This window comes from Hippichthys cyanospilos, chromosome 15, assembly GCF_059441005.1.
Source record: "Hippichthys cyanospilos isolate Australia breed blue-spotted pipefish chromosome 15, RoL_Hcya_1.0, whole genome shotgun sequence".
Lineage (NCBI taxonomy): Eukaryota > Metazoa > Chordata > Actinopteri > Syngnathiformes > Syngnathidae > Hippichthys > Hippichthys cyanospilos.
In genome coordinates, this window is record NC_142383.1 from 5,734,049 (window position 1) to 5,753,997 (window position 19,949).

General features: G+C 39.4%; 2 protein-coding genes across 2 annotated transcripts; both read right to left on the reverse strand.

Annotated features, from left to right (window-relative positions):
* Positions 1-681: 681 nt before the first annotated feature.
* LOC148411471 (uncharacterized) lies at positions 682-19,820 on the reverse strand. The gene is given in 7 exon segments (XM_088435488.1): positions 682-4,684; positions 4,808-5,014; positions 7,536-8,131; positions 8,133-8,856; positions 9,890-10,534; positions 12,311-12,679; positions 19,418-19,820. Coding segments are annotated over 7 exon segments (3,846 nt in total). The 5' UTR covers positions 19,533-19,820; the 3' UTR covers positions 682-3,494.
* Positions 12,928-17,406, reverse strand: LOC148411472 (uncharacterized). The gene is made up of 2 exons (XM_088435453.1): positions 17,090-17,406; positions 12,928-15,518 (listed from the first exon to the last, which is right to left on the reverse strand). The coding sequence occupies exons 1-2, from the start codon at positions 17,211-17,213 to the stop codon at positions 13,828-13,830; spliced, it is 1,815 nt and encodes a 604-aa protein (XP_088291579.1). The 5' UTR covers positions 17,214-17,406; the 3' UTR covers positions 12,928-13,827.
* Positions 19,821-19,949: the final 129 nt, after the last annotated feature.

Consider the following 19,949-nt stretch of genomic DNA (forward strand, 5'->3'; position numbering starts at 1 on the left):
TCCAGGCCTTTCTTATCTTCATATGGACCTTCATCTTTATTCTTCACATGGAGACGAGTATCTGGATAGAGTCACATATAGGGACATTTTGGAGTAAAACCTGCGATAGCCAGCAAGATAATTATAATTATAATAAGACTGGGGCAAAGATTCACCTTTCAGCAGGGCAATGACAAAAAAAAGACAAAACTTAATCTACATTGAAATTGTTTAAAATTAAATGTGCAAATCTCATAGTCATACTCCAAAAGACTTGCTGCTGTTATTCCAGCAAATTGGGGTTCCACAAATATTAACTCATGCTGTATGAATACTTGTGCATGTCAAAGTATTTTTGGACAAATAAGGTCATGTCTCATTTGTTTTCAGGATCAAAATTGCTTTATTGTCATTGTACTAGTACAACAAAATTGAGAAGCGCCATTGTACAGTAGAATGAAACTGGAAAATGACAGAAAAACAATACACTGTCGCTATCTCCTGGTTAAAATGAGAAATGTCTTGGTCTCTAAAACTTTTTTTTTTATCTCTTTATATTCTATTTTCATATAGGCATAAAAAATGAATATCAAATACCGGTAAGTATGCTCTTCCTTACTTGTTCTAGACATAGTGGCTAGAAAACAAGATTATACATTTTCAATTGTTGTCATTGTAACCACATAAAATATTAGACATTAAAAAAGTTATATATTTTTAATTAGAAGTATATTTAACAAGGGGCAGTGATCATTTACAAGTAAACATGTCAGATTAGCCGTCAGCTGAATGAAATCTGTAGCCCTTTTGCAAATTGTCACATTCAGAATACAAATACAATAATAAAAAAAGTAGTATAAAAAGGTCAAGAGGTGTTTAACCAACATTTCAATTACACAAATAAATTAGTTGATCAACGGTAGGTGCACAAAAAACATCAGGCAAATGTTAAAATAGCATCATATAAAATTTCCAAAGTTGGACAGTCTGTTGGTCCATCGGTTCGTTACTAACGAAATACGCATTGGCGCATCACTGGCGCCCGTTTTGCAGACAAACCACCGAATGACATCAACACTTTTTGAAAGGACGGACTAAAAATGGCGGAGCGGTTGGTTTCATCAGTTTTTTGTCTGTCGTTATAGTCGTCAGCTGTCACCAACCCAATCCATCCATCATTTTTCTGGCTAATAACAAAACTATCTAATGCTTGTGAATGTGGGAGCATAAGACACAGTCAAACTAAGCAGCAAATTAACGATGATGATGTGAATAAAAATAATAATAAATGTCCTCAGAGCTAAATGATTAACTATGAGCATAATAATACTGCAGTTTTATCTTCAATTCTATCAATCACTGTCTATAATGATGCAGTAGAATAATTTACCATTCTATCATAAAACACAGTGTCTGGAGCGCATAAGTGTCAATGCGTTGCAGTGAGCAACTTTCACATGATTTCTTTTCACCTCTTGAGACATGTTAAACATGGCTGGACCCCATTATTTATTGTGGGGTCCACTGCCATGAAGTGAAAAGCCTACTTATGTGCAATTTTGCACAACACATTTATTAAAGAAAAAGCAATATTTAGAATTAAGTTTTAAGATTTTTTGTGTTATTTTGCTCTTTACAATGAATATGAAGGAAAAGGTCACTTGCACATAGCTGAACAAAGCCTTCCCCCCCTCACCCTTTCACACATCCTACCAATGCAAATAGTGCAAATTTGGAAGGACTTGAAATATATTATAAACGTAATGTTATGCTGCTTATGTGTTATGTTGAAAGCATGCAATGAAAACTGTGAAGAACCATTAAAATGTTGTTGTGTTTTTGTACATGGCCAAACAGTCCAATTGACAAATTAAACCTTTGGAAGAAATTCAGTGCAACCATGTTCCACTCTTTTTGGGATCGAGTACTGAAAAGATACTCAGCAGAACTGATGTAAAATTTGAACATAAATAACCATAGGACGATACAAAACATTAAAACTTTGACTTGAAGTCATTTTGTGCCTGTGTTCCTATGTCACCACTGATCCAAGACTTCTGCAAAGGGAACCTCAGATGCCCCTCGATAGAACCTCCTCGACGCTTGATCCTCACACCCCGATGTGCGTTTAAGTGCTCTTTAATTTGGCGGGGAGAAATCAACTTCTGTGTCGCAGGAGCTAAGAATGTGGCAATTAAGGAGTGAGACGAGCCGAATCTCTGTAGGCAAAATGGTATAGGTGACAGTCATTCCGATTGGCTCTCAGCAAGTAAATGAGAATCGATTAAGCTCAGTAATGCCTTGTGCTCATGCGTGAATCTTGTTTCGTGGAACCATGACTGTATGACATGGAGAACAACAAGTTCTTAGTTAAGGGCAGTGTGAGGACTTACGCATAGCCGTTTGAGCATGTATTTCGTTCAAAAAGGATAACATGGGCGACATGATGGAAGACTAGTTAGCATGTCTTCCTCACATTTAAGAGATCTCGGATTCTATTGCAGCTTGTTCCGACCTTAAGTAGAGCTTGTTTATCCACACCGTGCTCGTGGGTCTTCTCCGGCCACTGCGATCTCCTCCCACATTCCCAAAAACATGCATGGTAGATGTTTTGGTCACTCCAAGTTGCCTTTAGGTAAGATTGAGAGTGAGGACGGTTGTTTGTCTCTGTGTGCCCTGCGAATGGCTGGCAACCAGGCCAGGGTGTCCTGCGCCTACTGCCCGAACACGACTAGGATACGCAACAGCAAGTCTGTAATCCTAGTGAGGATAAGTGGATAAAGAAAATGAATGGATGGAGCGAATGATAGTTTAAAGTGCAGGTTACCGCCCGGGTCATGAATGATACTCAAAACGTTACTAGTGTCAATTACATGACGATGGAAGTTCTGTTTTTGTATGACAGAGTGATGGACCACATGCGGGGGGTGGAGATGGAAGTGCTGATAAAATATGGCCGACGGAGCAACGACCAACGACTACAACTTAGTGTCTCTCAACCTTTTTTGAGCCAGGGCATACTTTTTTTCTTTGGAAAATTTTTGAAGTGCGCCACCAACCAAATATTTGAAACTTAAAAGTTTTAAAAACAGTATTCAAACACAGTTTGAACACCCCTTATGATCTTGTCTCAAAGTATTGTGCTGCCACCTGTTGGCAAATATCTATTACATGATTACCCTGTAGCACCATTCTAACGGCTGGCAACAGCACGGGGTTTACAAGAATTACAAACTACATAATAAAAAGTATATGTATAGAATATATTATTCATATTGTATATTAATATATACAATTTATTATTATATAAAGAAATTGGATAATTTGGCAGACCTGAAACGGCACACCTGACAATATCTTGCATAACACTACTGTGCCATGGCACAGTGGTTGAAAAACACTGATCAACTTCAGATATAATCAAACCAACAGATGAAAGGTGGTTCAAAGAGCCACAAAAATGTAAATGACGGATGGACCAGCAAAAAAAAGCAAAATGCCCACCTCTGAAAATTTCATTGATGACAACTATTTTCATTAGCACCCTTATGCCTCTTAGCTTGATCCTGATGTGAGAATTTTTGACCACAATTTGACTAGACAAATGGTTTTCCCTCAATGTGGGTTCTTGTGTGCTGTCTGAAGAGTCCCTTTCGAGAAAATCTTAAACCACAAACCAAACAGGCAAAAGGTTTCTCACGTGTGTGGGTTCTTCTGTGTTGTCTCAAATTCCCCTTTGCAGAAAATCTTTGACCACAAACCAAACATGCGAAAGGTTTCTTGTAGGTGTGGGTTCTTGTATGTCTTATTAAATGTCTCTTCTGAGAGAAACTTTGGCCACATTCTGAGCAGGCAAAAGGTTTCTCACCAGTGTGGCCTCTTACGTGTTGTCTCAAGTTTCCCTTTTCTGAAAATCTTTGTCCACAAACCGAACAGATAAAAGGTTTCTCGCCAGTGTGGGTTCTTGTGTGTTTGATGAAATTTCCTTTTTGAGAAAATCTTTGGTCACAAATTAAACAGGCAAATGGTTTCTCACCATCATGGATTCTTGTGTGTTCTATCAAGGTTCCCTTTCTAGAAAATGTTTTACCACAAACCAAACAGGCAAAAGGTTTTTCACCAGTGTGGGTTCTTGTGTGTTGTCTCAAGTGTCCCTGTTCAGAAAATCTTTGTCCACAGACCAAACAGGAATACGGTCTCTCACCGGTGTGGGTTCTTGTATGTTTTCTCAAGTTTCCCTTTCTAGAAAATCTGTGACCACAAACCAAACAGGCAAAAGGTTTCTCCCCAGTGTGGGTTCTTCGGTGAGTCTCTAGATTGCCCTTTGTAGAAAAACCCTGGCCACAAATTGAGCAGGGAAAAGGTTTCTCGCCAGTGTGTGTTCTTAAGTGTGTGTTTAAATTGCCCTTTCTAGAAAAACTTAGACCACAAACTGAACAAGAAAATGGTTTCTCACCAGTGTGGCCTATAATATGTCTTTGCAAACTGGACTTGTAGCCAAATGTTTTCCCACACTGAGAACAATTCCAATAATTGCTATCAGTGTGACCTGTCATCTCACCTTCCGATTGTTCACCACTGTCATCAGTGTGAGAAGAGTGTGATGTTGTGTCGTCCCCATCTGACATTGGAGCTAACCAGCCATCTGCTTGTGATCCTCCGCAGTGTTTGCCATCAATTTCTTTTGTCATGTGTAGACTGGAGGCTGGAAGCACCAGCCCTTTTTGCTCTTCATATTGACTTTCTTCATCTTCAGTCTTCAAATTGGCACCAACCACTAGCAACTCTGTAAAATCCCCCTCAGTTTTTTGTTTGTTTTTACTAGTACTGCTGGTTGGAGGCTCTGCTTCCCTCTTCTCATTGTGATTTTCTTCGTCTTCAATTTTCAAATGAACACCAGTCACGGGCAACTCCGTGAACTCTCCCTCGTCTTTAATGTATGGTGGCAGCAGCTCCTCATTTTTAATGTTGGGGTGCTGCAGCTGCTCCTCCTCTGCGACACCAGGGGACTCTGACTTCTGCTGCTCAGGACAAAAATACTTTTCACTCACATCTGTGGGACACAAGACACACTTGGTTTGGTAACCAGTTTGATGTGACTTTCCTGTTGTGTATTTTGTATGTAAAGTTATGAGATGGGCCATATAGGAAAAACAACAAACCAGTATTAATTAAACATGAAAGACTTCTGACAAAGTCTTGTTGAGGCCTGCTGGTGTTAAAGAAAATTCCATTGCTAATAGAGTGTCAAAACAATGGTGAAATAGAAGGGGGGTGGGGGAATTCATATACTGTGTGTATATATATATATATATATATATATATATATATATATATATATATATATATATTCAGTACGTGACATTTGTGACTCGTGTACAACAGGACTCAAGCAAAAGAATACAACCAAATTAGGAGGCCCACTGTTTACAGAAGACAATTACAGATCTATTACCGCATTCAGTTATACATTAACCAACACAAATCAATGCAAACTTGACGTATTTGTTACAGTCATTACACAATTGTGGAGTCTCATTGCACATTTGTGACTTCAGACGCGCATTTGAAGATTCTCGTTACAAATTTGGGACTTCCGCCACGACTGGGAAATCGTAGATTAATTCTTGCATATTTGCAGGTTGAAATACGTATTTGTAAAAAAATATTGCCACGGTAAAGGCCCCGTAGATTTCCCACCTTCCTCGAATGCAGCATAATATGCAAGTGACATACCAACTCGGCATAACAAAATTTGAGGCCTCTTAGAAAGCGCATCCAGCAATAGACGTTGTCGCTCGTTCTCCTTTCGTGCTTCATTGAGCTCCTCTTCGTACTTGACTTTGCTTCTTGCGCACATTTTCACACCACTCTCCATTCACACTTGTTCTCTGCTGCGAGAATGAATCTAGAAAAACGCGTTTGCTTTGTTTAAGGCTAGCAAGGCTAAGCTAAAAAAAAAAAAGGCCGTTGATCCTCAATGAGCGCTAAAGGCGATTAGAACCGCACATGATTTTAAAAAAATGTTTGGATACAATAAAGTAATGAGAGACATTATCAAGGCCTCCGGTTTTTCAGTTCCAATTCAAGACTTAATTTCGTACAACGCGAGTGACTTTGTAAAAAGGAAACGAGTACGCTCCACGTACTATCTACGGTAAATCCACTTGGACAAACCTAATGTCACCAACACGAACATACATCGATCGATCGATCGAATTAATGTACTTAATCCCCGTTCAGTCACTTTATTAAACTTTCCTTGGTGTTTCCTACTTTGTAGGATACTATATTATGGAAGTTTAGAGTTGAGTTTTGAAGTTTAGAGTTTAGTTTTTTTTTTTTTTTTTTCATGTAAACACACTCAGTATTCAACCCAGTACTTACAACACATGTATTTTCTCAACTAAAAAGAAATGTACACAGATACATCACAAAGACATTAACGTTGGGTAAAGCATAAGTAAAGAATGAAAAATGATATGATAAAAACAAATGATAAAGCAGGTCAACAAAATGACACTTGTTTGCATGAGATATCATTTATAAACATGGGTCTCATGAGCCTAAAATTAACCACTTAATCCCAATTTGAGCAGTTATTTGCAAACAATGGAGAAATAATTTGTAAAATGCTTTTAAAGTCAACCTATCTGTCCCACCTTTGATAAGATAGCTGACGATTTTTATCTGATGATACATTGTATTTAGCCCTATGTCAGGGGTGTCCAAATCTGGTCCTCAAGGGTTGGGAACCTGCATGTTTTCTAGGTTTCTTTCACCTGATTAAAATGATCAGGTCATCAGCAAGCTCAGCAGAAATCTGATGATGATCCTGATCATTTGACTTGGGTGTGTCAGGGAATAAAACCTGGAATACATGCAGGAGAGTGTCCCTCGAGGACCGAGTTTGGACACCCCTGCCTTCTCTGGTACATGGTCAGTGTCAAAAGACCGAAAAAGGACCAAAATACATGTGTACCACATTGTTTTAATAGTCACTGACAACACAAATATTCAATCAATCCAACCATGGCCAAAAAAAAAATAATCCATTCATCCATTTTCACTAAAAGCTTTCATCCAACAGCCAAGTTACTATTTTAACTTGGCTATGAGCTTAAAAAAAGTCAATTTCACATGAAAGAGGCCCTTTAAAATGGTACATTGTGTATTTAGGTCTGTAGTCATTTATCATGTTGGTATAACATTCTGAATACAAACACAATAACAAGGGTCAAGAAAGTTTCAACACATATAGTAAATACACATATCACTGTATCATTGTGGGAGGCGCCCACAAAAATGTGTGTGCATATGAAAGATTCTTTCTCCACTTACTTTTATTTGTAGAAGTTAAACCGAGGTCATATAACTGTTACTTGATCACTGCTAAATTCACCAGCACACAAGTGCCTTTTAGTTTGATCCTTACTTCAGACATCTGACCACAAACTGAACAGGTAAATGGTTTCCCATTAGTATGTGTTCTTGTGTGTGGTCTCAGGGTTCCCATTATAGATTTTTTTCTTAACCATAAACCTAACTGGGAAAAGGGTTTTCAACTCCATGGGACCTTGTGTGTACTTCTAAGTATCCCTTATGAGAAAATCTTTGACCACAAGCTGAACAGGCAAAAGGTTTCTCTCCAGTGTGGGTTTGTGTGTGCGTTTTTAAATTGCTCCTACCAGAGTAACTTAGACCACACACAGAACAGGCAAAGGGCTTCTCACCAGTGTGGGTTCTTGTGTGTTGCCTCAAGGTTCCCTTTCGGGTAAAGCTTTTACCACAAATCGAAAAGATAAAAGGTTTCTCACCAGTGTGTGTTCCTGTATGTGCAATTAAATTGCTCTTTGTAGAGAACCTTTGATTACAAATTGAGCAGGCAAATGGTTTCTCCCCAGCATGAGTTCTTGTGTGTTGTTTCAAGGTTCCTTTTCTAGAAAAGTGTTGACCGCAAATTGAACAAGCAAAAGGTTTCTCAACAGTGTGGGTTCTTGCGCGTTGTTTCAAATTTCCCTTCCAAGAAAATCTTTGACCGCAAACCGAGCAGACAAAACGCTTTTCACCAGTGTGTTGCCTCAAAGAAGTCCTTTCAGAAAATTTTTGATCACAAAATGAACAGGCATAGGTTTTTGCACAATTGTGGGTTTGTGTGTTTTCTCAAGTTTTCCTTCAAAGAATATCTTTGACCACAAACCGAACATGCAAATGGTTTCTCACCAGTGTGCGTTCTTGTGTGTCCTAATAAATGTCCCTTCTGAGAGAAATTTTGGCCACAAACTGTGCAGGCAAATGGTCTCACACCAGTGTGGGTTCTTGTGTGTTGTCTCAAGGTTACATTTTGCGAAAATCTTTGACCACAAACCAAACAGGAAAAAGGTTTCTCTCCCGTGTGAACAATCATATGCCGTTTCAAACAGGACTTGTAGCCAAAGGTTTTTTCACAGTGAGAACATTTCCAATGTTTGCTGTTAGAGTGATGTGCTGTCTCATCTTCCAACTGTTCATTATCCTCATCGGAGTGACTCGGAGAATGTGACATTGTGTTATCACCATCTGACAATGAAGATAACAGGCCATTTGCTAGTGATCCTCCAAAGTGCCCACCATCAATTTCTGTTGTCATGCACTGACTGGAAGTTGGAGGCTCGACCCTTTTCTTCCCTTCATATTGACTTTCTTCATCTTTAGTCTTCAAAAAGACTCCAACTGGCAACTCTGTGAAATTCCCCTCAGCTTCTATATATGGTGGCAGCTGCTTCTCCTTTTTGATGTTGAGCCTCTGTAGCTGCTCCTCCTCTTTGACGCCAGGGGGCTTTGACTCCTCATCTATCGTGCTAGGAAACTCTGGACCAAGATATTTCTCACTGGTGTCTGTGGGACACAAGAGACACTTGGTCTGGTTAAGTCAGTTTGTGGTGACTAAGCTATTTTGTGTCTTATTTTAAAGATTATCAGATGGGCCACATGAGCACAAAAAATGGAGCTGAAAAATTTAACAGTTTGTGCATGTTTTGCTAGGAAAAATCACTGAAAGTTAAGTAATCAAAGTAACTGTCTTTATTGATAGTTTGTAATGGTTGCTGTTATACATGACAATGGGAGGTCACTTTCTGCTCACATTATGGACACAAATAAGGTAACAGACGTAAAGAGAAAATCAACACACAATGCCAGTACACGATTCATTCATTCATTCATTCATTCAGTTGAATTCATAGTAAGTGCTCAACAAAGCCAGTATTTCTGAGAAAGATGCACTTTCTTTTAACATAAATGCTGAATTGACATCACATTAGACTTCATTGATTTCTATTATTCTCTTCTGCACACTTGTGCCCCTGAGCTTGATCTTTTCTTTGGAATTTTTGACCACAAACTGAACAAGGAAAATGTTTCTCACAAGTGTGGATTTTTGTGTGCTTTACCAAGGAATTCTTTGAAGAAAATCTATGATCACATTCTGAGCAGGCAAAAGGTTTCTCACTAGGGTGGGTTCTTGTGTGACGTTTCAAGTTTGCCTTCCAAGAAAATCTTTTATCACAAACCAAGCAGGCAAAAGGTCTGTCACCAGTATGGGTTCTTGTGTGTACATTTAAGTTTCTCTTCTGAGAGAAACACTGACCACAAACTGAGCAGGCAAAAGGTTTCACACCAGTGTGGGTTCTTGTGTGCGTGATTAAATTGCACTTTGTGGAGAAACTGTGACCACAAATTGAGCAGGCAAAAGGTTTCTCATTGGTGTGTGCTCTTGTGTGTGTGATCAAGGTTCCCCTCAAAGAAAATCTTTGACCGCAAACCAAACAGGCAAAAGGTTTCTCACCAGTGTGGGTCCTTGTGTGTCGTTTCAAGTTTGACTTTACAGAGAATGTTTGACCACAAACCAAACAGGCAAAAGGTTTCTCACCAGTATGGGTTCTTGTGTGTTCATTTAAAATCCTCTTCCGAGAGAAACACTGACCACAAACTGAGCAGACAAAAGGTTTCTCAACAGTGTGGGTTCTCGTGTGTTGGACTGACATGCCTTTGCTCGAAAATCTTGAGCAGGAAAAAGGTTTCTCTCCAGTGTGGCTGATCATGTGTCTTTCCAAATATCCCTTGTAGACATATTTCTTCCCACAATGAGAACATTCCCAGCGTTTTCCATCAGTGTGACATGTCATTTCACCTTTGGAGTGGTCATCATCATTGTCAGGCGAGGGTGACGTGTCATCACACTCTGACATTTGAGCAGACTGGCCGTTCACTTGTGATTCTCCACTGTGCTCGTCATCTATTTCTGTTATCATGCGTTGATTGGAGATGCTGCTTGGAGCCTCAGTCTTATTGACTTCATATTGACCTTCTTTATCTTCAGTTTTCAAATAGACACCAGTCACTGGCAACTCTGTAAAATTTCCCTCTGTTTTTAAGTAGTGTGGTAGCTGTTCTTCTTTTTTGATGTTGGGGCACTGCAGCTGCTCTTCCTCTTTGACACCAGGGGACTCCTCTTCTTTAACATCCGGCAATTCTGGCTCATGATGCTCAGGACTGAGGTACTTTTCCCTCATGTCTGCGGGACACAAGACACACTTCGTCTGTTGTGATTTTTAATGTTGTGTATTTTATATTTAAAGTTATCAAGATGGGCAACATGAATGAAAAAAAAAAAAGAAAAACAGGATTACTGAAGCAAGAAACAACATTCTGACAGACTTTTTTGGAAAAGCCAAGTTATGTGAATCTGAAATTTGATCGGTTAATCATAAAGAAACATTAATAAAAAACAAAAAAACACAACTACTAATAGGGCTCTAATTTGGTAGACTGGTGCATGTCCCTGGTTGCTGCCAGCTTTACGCCTCTGGTTGCCATTGGCTTGACGTCTCGCTCTTTGCTGTCTTGCCGTTCCTGATTAGCACTGCTTTGGCATCTTGGTTGCCTCCAAATTGACATCCCGCTCGTCGCTGTCTTGACGTCCCACTCATCACTGGCTTACTGCTCATGTTTGCTGCTCGACAGACATCTCTGGTTGCAGCTCCTGGTCGTCGCTGACATGACGTCTCGCTCGACGCTGACTGCTGTTCTTGGTCGCCGCTGGACAGCCCTCTTTGGTTGCCGATAGCTTGATGCCCCGCTAATCGGTGTTGCTAGCTTGCTGCTCCTGGTCACTGTTGGCCTGCCCTTCCAGGCTGCCACAACCTTGGTGTTCTAACTTCCATCCATTTCTATTCTAAACATGCCACCACAACAGAAGCCTGAACCAAAGTCAGAGGAGAACTAAACAGTTTTTACTCAAGCAAATAAATAAACTTTTACAATTCCACATTTCCAAGCAGCATGTGACAGAGGAGAGATCGCTCTCCACAATGATAAACTAAAAATTCACCTGCGTAAAATATGTGACGCTACAAGCATAAGCATCTAGTCAAGGGATTTGATACTACACATGGACAACGAAAGATTCAATACTACATGGACAACGAAAAAGCCAAACCCACAGAGAGAATTTGTTAAAAAGTGATCAGTAAGAACAACCATCTCAGGATGTCAGCATCAATGTGTGTATTTGTTTTTTACGTCACGTCTCTGGAATGGTCCAATTGCTCCCAGGGGCACCTGAACATTGCAAGCTTGTAGCTAATTGGCAAGTTGATGATACATTTAAAACGCTGAACAAATCAAGTGTGCCCAGGAAAGATGCAATTAAGTGCAAGTTTGACATCATATTAAGCTTCATTGATTACTACTATTCACAGCCACACACTTGTGCCTCTGAGCTTGATCCTTTCTTTGGAATCTTTGTCCACAAACTGAGAAAGCAAAGGGTTTCGACCAGTGTGGGTTCATGAGTGTTCTATCAAGTTTATCTTGGTAGATAATCTTTTCCCACAAAACTAACAGTAAAACGTGTTTCACCAGTGCGGATTCTTGTGCCTTTTACCAAACAACCCTTGAAAGAAAATATTTGTCTGCTTTCTGAGCAAAAGGGTTCTCATCAGTGTGGGTTCTTGTGTGGCTGACCAAGTAATTATTTACAGAAAATCGGTGGCCACACTCTGAGCAGGCAGAAGGTTTCACATCAGTGTGGGTTCCTGCATGAGTGTTCAAACTGCCCCTTGAAGAGAAACTTAGGCCACAAACTGAGCAGAGAAAATGTTTCTCAACGGGTGTGGATTCTTGTGTGTTCTCTCAACTTTTCAATTCAAGTAAATCTTTGACCACAAACTGAATAGGCAAAATGTTTGTCTCCCTATGAACAATTCTATACTGTTTCAAACTGTTCTTGTAAGCAAAGGTTTTTCCAAACTGAGAACATATCCAACGTTTGCTGTCAGTGTGATCTCACCTCTCATTTGTTCGTTATCGTCACGGTTGTGAGGAGAATCAAAAATTGTGTTGTCATCTTCTGACATTGGAGCTAACCGGCTATTTAATTGTGATCCTTCACAGTGCTCGTCATCAATTTCTGTTGTCATGTGTCGTAGACTGGAGGCTGGAAGCTCTGGCCCTTTTTGCTCTTCATATTGACTTTCTTCATCTTCAGTCTTCAAATGGAAACCAGCCACTGGCAACTCTGCGAAATCCCCCTCAGCTTTTATAAATTGTGGCAGCTGCTCCTCTCTCTTGATGTTGGGGCGCTGCAGTTGCAATTCCAGATTGACACCAGGGGTCTCTGGCTCATGCTGCTCAGGACTGAGGTATTTTTCACTCACGTCTGCGGGACACAAGACAAACCTGGTCTGGTTAAGACAGTTTATTGCGACTATGTTGTGTATTTTATACTTCAGATTATTGGCTGGACCTCGTGAGGGATAGAATTGCAAACCTGGCAAATGCCACAGCTTGTCTTTGCTACGAAAATCACTGAATGTAAAATCATCAAGCCCACAAAACTAATCTTTTATTGATTTTAATGTATACTTTTGCACATGATATTAGGTCGGTCACTTTTTGCTCCAACTCCAAAGTTGCTGATATCGCCAGCTACGTCAAAGGTAAGTGCAATTCAATGTAAAACATCTTCAAAATGCTGCCATCCTTTGTGCCATCATGCCATCGTTTGTTGACAGGCCAGCATTTTAATACATTCTAAAAATGCATCAAAAATTGAAACAAATACAGTACATTATAGAATCACCAGCTTAAGCGTCAAAGACATTGCGGGTTGTGATGTCGTATTGCATTACAGTTTTGTTCGACCGAGCGCTGCTGTCTCATGTCTCATCGTTAAACATCAACAATTTTCGTATCCTGAATTTTCATTTGTAACAAGAGATAATATTTTTTCAAAGAGGCATTGCCTTACCTGAGTTTTCATAACAAGAGAAGGTCATACTGTAAGTGCAAATAACTGCGCACTAAACTGATTTCCACCATTTCAGTTTTCATGTATTTTTTTTGTTCACACAAGTCAGAAAGAGAGGTGTTCAAGCGGCTGTACTTTATTTAGGAACATACTCGGTGACATTTTGAAATACCGTATCTGCACTAAGAGAGAGAACAAACAAATCTGTGATTTTTTTTTTTTGTTTGTTTTTTTTGGCCATGGGTGCTAATTCTCAACACTTGTCCACAGGAGACCGCCAAAAAAAGTACTTTGGGACAGAAAATAAATAAAATACATAAGGGTAGATGGAATATAAGAACATAAATGAATTACTTCAATATTAAACAGATTAAGTCTGTAGCTTTTCGACATAACCATGTTACATTTCAAAAACAAATACAAAATTCAGTAACATTCAACACAGTGCAAGTTCACAGATCATTAATTGTTCAGTGGTAAGCACTGAACAAAACGAATGTGCAAATGAAAGATTCTTTCTGTATTTTGAAGTAGATGTGAAAATAAAATATAAAATTTCAGTGATCACTGCTACTCTCACCAGTACATTTGTGTCGTTCAGCTTGATCCTTACTTGGAAATCTTTGATCACAAACTGAGCAGAAAAAAGATATTCCTCTAGTGTGCGTTCTTGTGTGTTGTGTTAAGGTTCCATGTTGAGAAAATGTTTGACCACAAATTAAACAGGCAAAGGGTTTTTCACCAGTGTGGGTTCTTGTGTGTGTGATTAAATGGTCTTTAGTAGAGAAATCATGACAACATACTGAACAGGCAAAAGGTTTCTCACCGGTGTGGATTCTTGTGTGTTTGACCAAGGATCCCTTTTGAGAAAACCTTTGACAACATACAGAACAGGAAAAAGGTTTTTCACCAGAGTGGATTCTTGTGTGTTGTCTTAATGTTCCGTGTTGAGAAAACCTTTGACCACAAATTGAGCAGGCATAGGGTTTCTCACCAGTGTGGGTTCTTGTGTGTGTGTTTAAATTGTCTTTTGTAGAGAAATTCTGACCACACACAGAACAGGCAAAAGGTTTCTCACCAGCATGGATTCTTATGTGTTTAACCAAGGATCCCTTTTGAGAAAATCTTTGACCACAAACAGAGCAGACAAAAGGTTTTTCACCAGTGTGGGTTCTTGTGTGTTGTTTCAGGGTTACTTTCCAAGAGAAACATTGACCACAAACTGGACAAGCAAAAGGTTTCTCACCAGTGTGAACTTTTGTGTGTTCATTTAAGGACCCCTTCAGAGAAAACCGCTGACCACAGACAGAACAGGAAAAAGGTTTCTCACCAGTGTGTGTTCTTGAGTGCATGTTTAAATTGCCCTTAGTAGAGAAACTTTGGCCACAAACAGAGCAGGTAAAAGGTTTTTCACCGGTATGAGTTCTTGTGTGTTGTCTCAAGTTGGTCGTATTCGAAAATCTTTGACCACAAATCAAACAGAGAAAGGGTTTCTCTCCGGTGTGGGTTCTCATATGCCGTCTCAAGTTGCTCTTATTAGAAAAATTTTGACCACAAACCGAACAAGCAAAACGTTTCTCACCAGTGTGGGTTCTGCTGTGTCTAATCAAGGTTCCCTTTCTAGAAAATCTTTGACTACAGTCGGTACAGGCATAAGGCTTCTCACCAGTGTGGGTTCTTGCGTGCACGTCTAGGTATGCCTTATGAGAAAATCTTTTACCACAAACCGAACAGACAAAAGGTTTCTCACCAGTATGGCCAATCAAATGTCTTTCTAAACTAGACTTGAGGCCAAAGGTTTTCCCACATTGAGAACATTTCCACTGTTTGCAGACAATGTTCCTTGTCATTTCACCTTCCATCTGTTCATCATCATCATCACTGTGAGGGTGGTGTGACATTGTGACATCATCATCTGACATAGGAGCTAACCAGCTGTCCTCTTGTGATCCTCCACAATGCTTCCCATCAACCTCTGTTGTCATGTGTTGACTGTAAGGAGGCTCCACCAGTTTCTTCTCTTCATTTAGACCTTCTTCATCTTCAGTTTTCAAATAGTCACCAGCCATTGGCACCGCCGTGAAATCTCCATTCTCTTTAATGTATGGTGGTATCTGCTCTTCTATTTTGATGTTGGCGGGCTGCAGCAGCTGCTCCTCTTTAACACCAGGGAGCACTGACTCTTCCTCTTTAACATCAGTCAAGTCTGGCTCCTGCCATTCAGGGCCAAGATATTTTTCACTCATGTCTGCGGGACACAAGACACACGCGGTTTGGTGAAGTCACTGTTGTGACTTAGATGTTGGGGTTTTTATATAGTTATTAGATCGGCTACATGAGTGAAAGAATAGCAATTCCGGGTAATGTCATGGACCCTTTGTTTGTTTGTTTTTTAAACAAGGACATTTCACAGCAAATATGTTGTCAACACCAGAAAAAGCTACAAGCTCATTTTCATTTGCTGTCCCAGGGCCGAAGCAGTGACAGCACATTCATCATTATTGTCAATATTTTCTAAAGAAAATCACTGAGCGCTAACTTGGCTGCAACACTAACTGTTTCTGAACCATTGTGGTTCACATCCGGAGAGGTAAACATAATAGGGTTCAATATGGCTGCCACGAAATGATTTTACTCACTGACTAATCACCAAAAGTAGCTGTGAATAGTCAACTCTCAAAGGCAAGCACATTTGGACATTAGAGTGCAAAATTACAACTCATAGAGATGGAGAACACCTGACACGTCGCAGTCCACCGCTTACCGGCGTTGCTTGCAGGCCAAGTAGATAAGGTAAACAAATGTAAGGGGAACGCAGAGGGCCGAGAGCTAGGCTAAACCAAACAACAATTTCCTCCCTGATGTGCGGTCATTGGTAAATAAGTTGATGAGTTGCAACTTTGAATTACATAACACAAGAAACTCATGGAATGGAATGTCATGTTACTCAAAAACATAACTATACAGCAAAATACCAGATGTAATCAAACAAGCTGGATGCTACATGGGTGATTCCGGTAAGACAAAGGGAGTCTGTGTATTTATTTGTACATTTAACTTGATCATATGAAGATGTTTGCTCTGTGTGCCAGTCTGGTCACAATTGATTGTGACTACCAGCTCAATTTTAAATATAATGTTGAAAAATAAAAAAAAAATTAAAATTAAAAAAAAGGTTCCCTGTTTCATACTTTTGCATTTTCCCCTAAATTCCATGAATTAAACTTTTTCTTTTATCTTTTTTTTTCCACTTTTCATTTAATACATCTTTTGTATAGAACACATAAGTTTAACGAAAAATATTGTATAAAAATAAATACAACAAAACACTATCCAGCGGAAGGAAAATGCCCCAATCAAAATCTGTAGTTGTACAACTTTGCAAGTTGCAGTTGAAGCGCAGAGAATTTAACAGAATAAAATGGTGCTGATGAGTCTCATTTTGGACACTGGGTGGCACTAACATAACGACACACATGCGGCAAGCTAATAAATAGCATTTATAAGATATAAGATAGAATGCACCTTTATTTGAATCAATTTAGTTTGTGTAATTACTTAATATTTTATTTTTGCTGTCCAATACTGTTGGGTCATTGAGCCATTCTGTTTTAAACGGATCCAATTCCCCGATCAAATAAGCCCCTACAAACCGAACCATATTTGGTTAAGATATGTTAAAAGCCTTGAAAACAAAGCAAACTAAATAAAGCTTTTCGATGGCAGTCCGCACTCATGGTTTATATTAAACGTGCCCAAAATGTTATTGAAAACAAGCACGTGTATATTACTGTAGCCTTGACAACGCAAATGACAAACCTGCTCGGTGGAACACATTTCGATGCTGCTTGCAAAGCGCATCCAGCGGTTGACTTTGGTGCTCGTTCTCCTCTTGTGCTGCACAAAGCTCTTCTTCGTACTTGACTTGACTTCTTGTGCACATGTTCACTTGATGTTCACTTTACGCCATTGATGACTACTAAGCCAAAGTGCCGTTGAAAAACGCGCCTGATTTGTTGGTGGCCAGCGAGTTAAACTAAATTTAGCTCAACTAAACTAGATTATCGAGACAATTTAAGCCGCAAACGGAGAAAGGGCGAGCTCGTGCAGCAGCAGCGGCCGTCGTCGCGGCTACTGCTGGCATCGCTAACGCCACTTCCGCATTTGCTGCAACGACTGTGCTGCTCGCCACTTCCAGCTGCTACCTCGCTGATGTCTCTTACATACAAATATCGGCGGCAGTATCTTAAAAACAAATGTTTGTGCGAGACTTTGAACACAGTTTGTATGTATTATTGTTTGCCTCTTTCATGGCAGCTGTCATTCAATTTTTCTCGACTCCATTGGACGTTTATAATAGTTTTTTTTCTTTTACTACGTGTTAAATAACGAGTGTTTTTTGATAGTGCTACAACATTAAAGCATACACCCAAATACCGGCACATTTATAAGATATATTTTAGATTTTCGTGCTGAACTTTGAACCCAGTTGGCCTGCATTATTGTGTTGTTTTATTCAATTATTTATTTATTTTACTTGTACTTGTATGTCTATTATAGCTGTTTTAACTGCTCGAAAGTAGCTGCTGCCTTTCATGCAAATGTTCTTACATAGTAAAGAAAAAATATATTTTTTTAATGTATGTGGGTGCAATTATGTCCAATATTGTCTTCTTAAATTAAAACAAAATACATTAATATGCATTTTTGAAGCTGCTTTTGCACTTCATCTTTTTGTCGAGATGTCACATCATGCTTCATTCTACTTGCTGATGCTTTGTCCATCCACGGTATGATTGCATGCTTCGAAATGTGACACAAGGAAGCCACAATCACAACAACGGCTCAATGCTGGCAGATTTCTCCAAGGTAGATTCCTTTTTTATCGCATTGTCTTTGCTGGTGTTTTCTAGTGTGTTTGGTGACTTCGAATGTTTAGAATAACTGTAATCATCCTAACTCCCAAACAGATCGGCGAGCCCTGTTGTGATACTTTATTGCTTACCGTGTGGACCAGAACACCCCCTCCCCCCCCCCCAACAATTCAACTTCCTTATCCTTCCTTGGTATCCAACCCTCTTTTTTCCATTATTATTTGCGATTGCCGTACATACCAAAAAACTGGCTCGGCTGCAACACAAGAGGTAACCCAGCAACCAAAATGCAATTTGAATTGTGCTTACGAACGTTTTCCTTCTTTGCTTTCCGTAGCCAAAGAAACATGATGGTCTCCGTAATATAGAGCAATTGTTGATGTTTATTTCACACGTTTATTAAACACCTTTATTTTAATATTATTCGAATGTAATGTGGGCTTTTAAAAATGAACATCTCTATATAATACCCACTGGGGCTTTAAGGGGTCAAGCAGTTCAAGCAATCAACTTGATATTGCATAGCTGTGAGCTGAATGTCATTAGGGGTCATAGAGCATTATCTGCCTCATGAAGCTCATGAGAAAAAAACAAAATGTAAAAAGTCATTGCAAGAGAGATAGGCGAATACTAAGAAAAATCTTAGTTGTAAAATGTGCTGTTTTGATTCAACTCTTTTTGTTCACCCAACAATGCCATTATATTTCTTTAGTGCCGGTCAAACACATTTTTAAAGACAAGTACATTGGAATTCATTCTAATTCTAACGCTTCACGTAACAAATAGTGAAGAAGTAGACAAAATCGATCAAAGACAAGGTGCATTAATGAAAGACTAATGCTATACAAATAAATTTTACTTTACTTGACAATTCTCCCATCGTGGATGCTGTTTTGTTGACAAAAAAAATCAATCTCAAGGCCGCTAATTATGGCAACGCACATGATTTGATGTCAAAGAATTATTTCTTTTAATTTAATATTTTATTCCTAGTGAGTGAAGGCACATGAATTGCATTGTGGCTTTAAGTGATAGTAAAAAAAAAAAGACTTTGTTAGAGGGTAAGAACCACATCTTAATCAGATTTGCCAATAATCACGGAGGGCTTTGTCATCCACGCAATTATCGGGGGAAACCATTAAATGCACACAGTCCACGTTTGGGGGTTCGACAATGACATATTAAACGTGGCATCTAAAAATGAACAGATAAGATATGGCTCAGGATTAATTTAAAAATAATGTTTCTAAGTATTGATAAGCACGTGACAAACCTGCTCGACGTAACACAACTCGAGGCTGCTTGGAAAGCGAGTCCAACTGTTGACCTTCTTGTCGCTTCATTTCCTCTTGAGCTGCACAAAGATCCTCCTCGAGCTTCACATTCATTCTTGTGCACGTTTTCTGCTCGCTCTTGACGTCTTCTGAGCCACCGTGTCGATTAAAAAACGTATCTGCTGTGTTAGCAGCTAGCAAGTTTAACTAAAATAATCTGGGCAAGGCCGAGTAGTTTCGACGAGCATTGACTGACTTAAACCGGACTTGACGATGTAAAATAAATAATTGTATAGCGACGGACGCTCAATGTCAATGCTTCGGAACTGTCACTTGGGTTTCAGAGCGACTAAATTCGTGAAACGCGTGTTGATTCGTAACAAGGAGGAAAAAAAAAAACCAGGAAGTAGCTTTGCAATGAGCGATCTAAGGCAAGCCCACTAGGACAAACTTCTTGGCAAACCAAATAGAAAAATATTCATGTCACCAAAAAGGTAAATACCATCCATCTTCTATAGTTGCTTGTCCTCA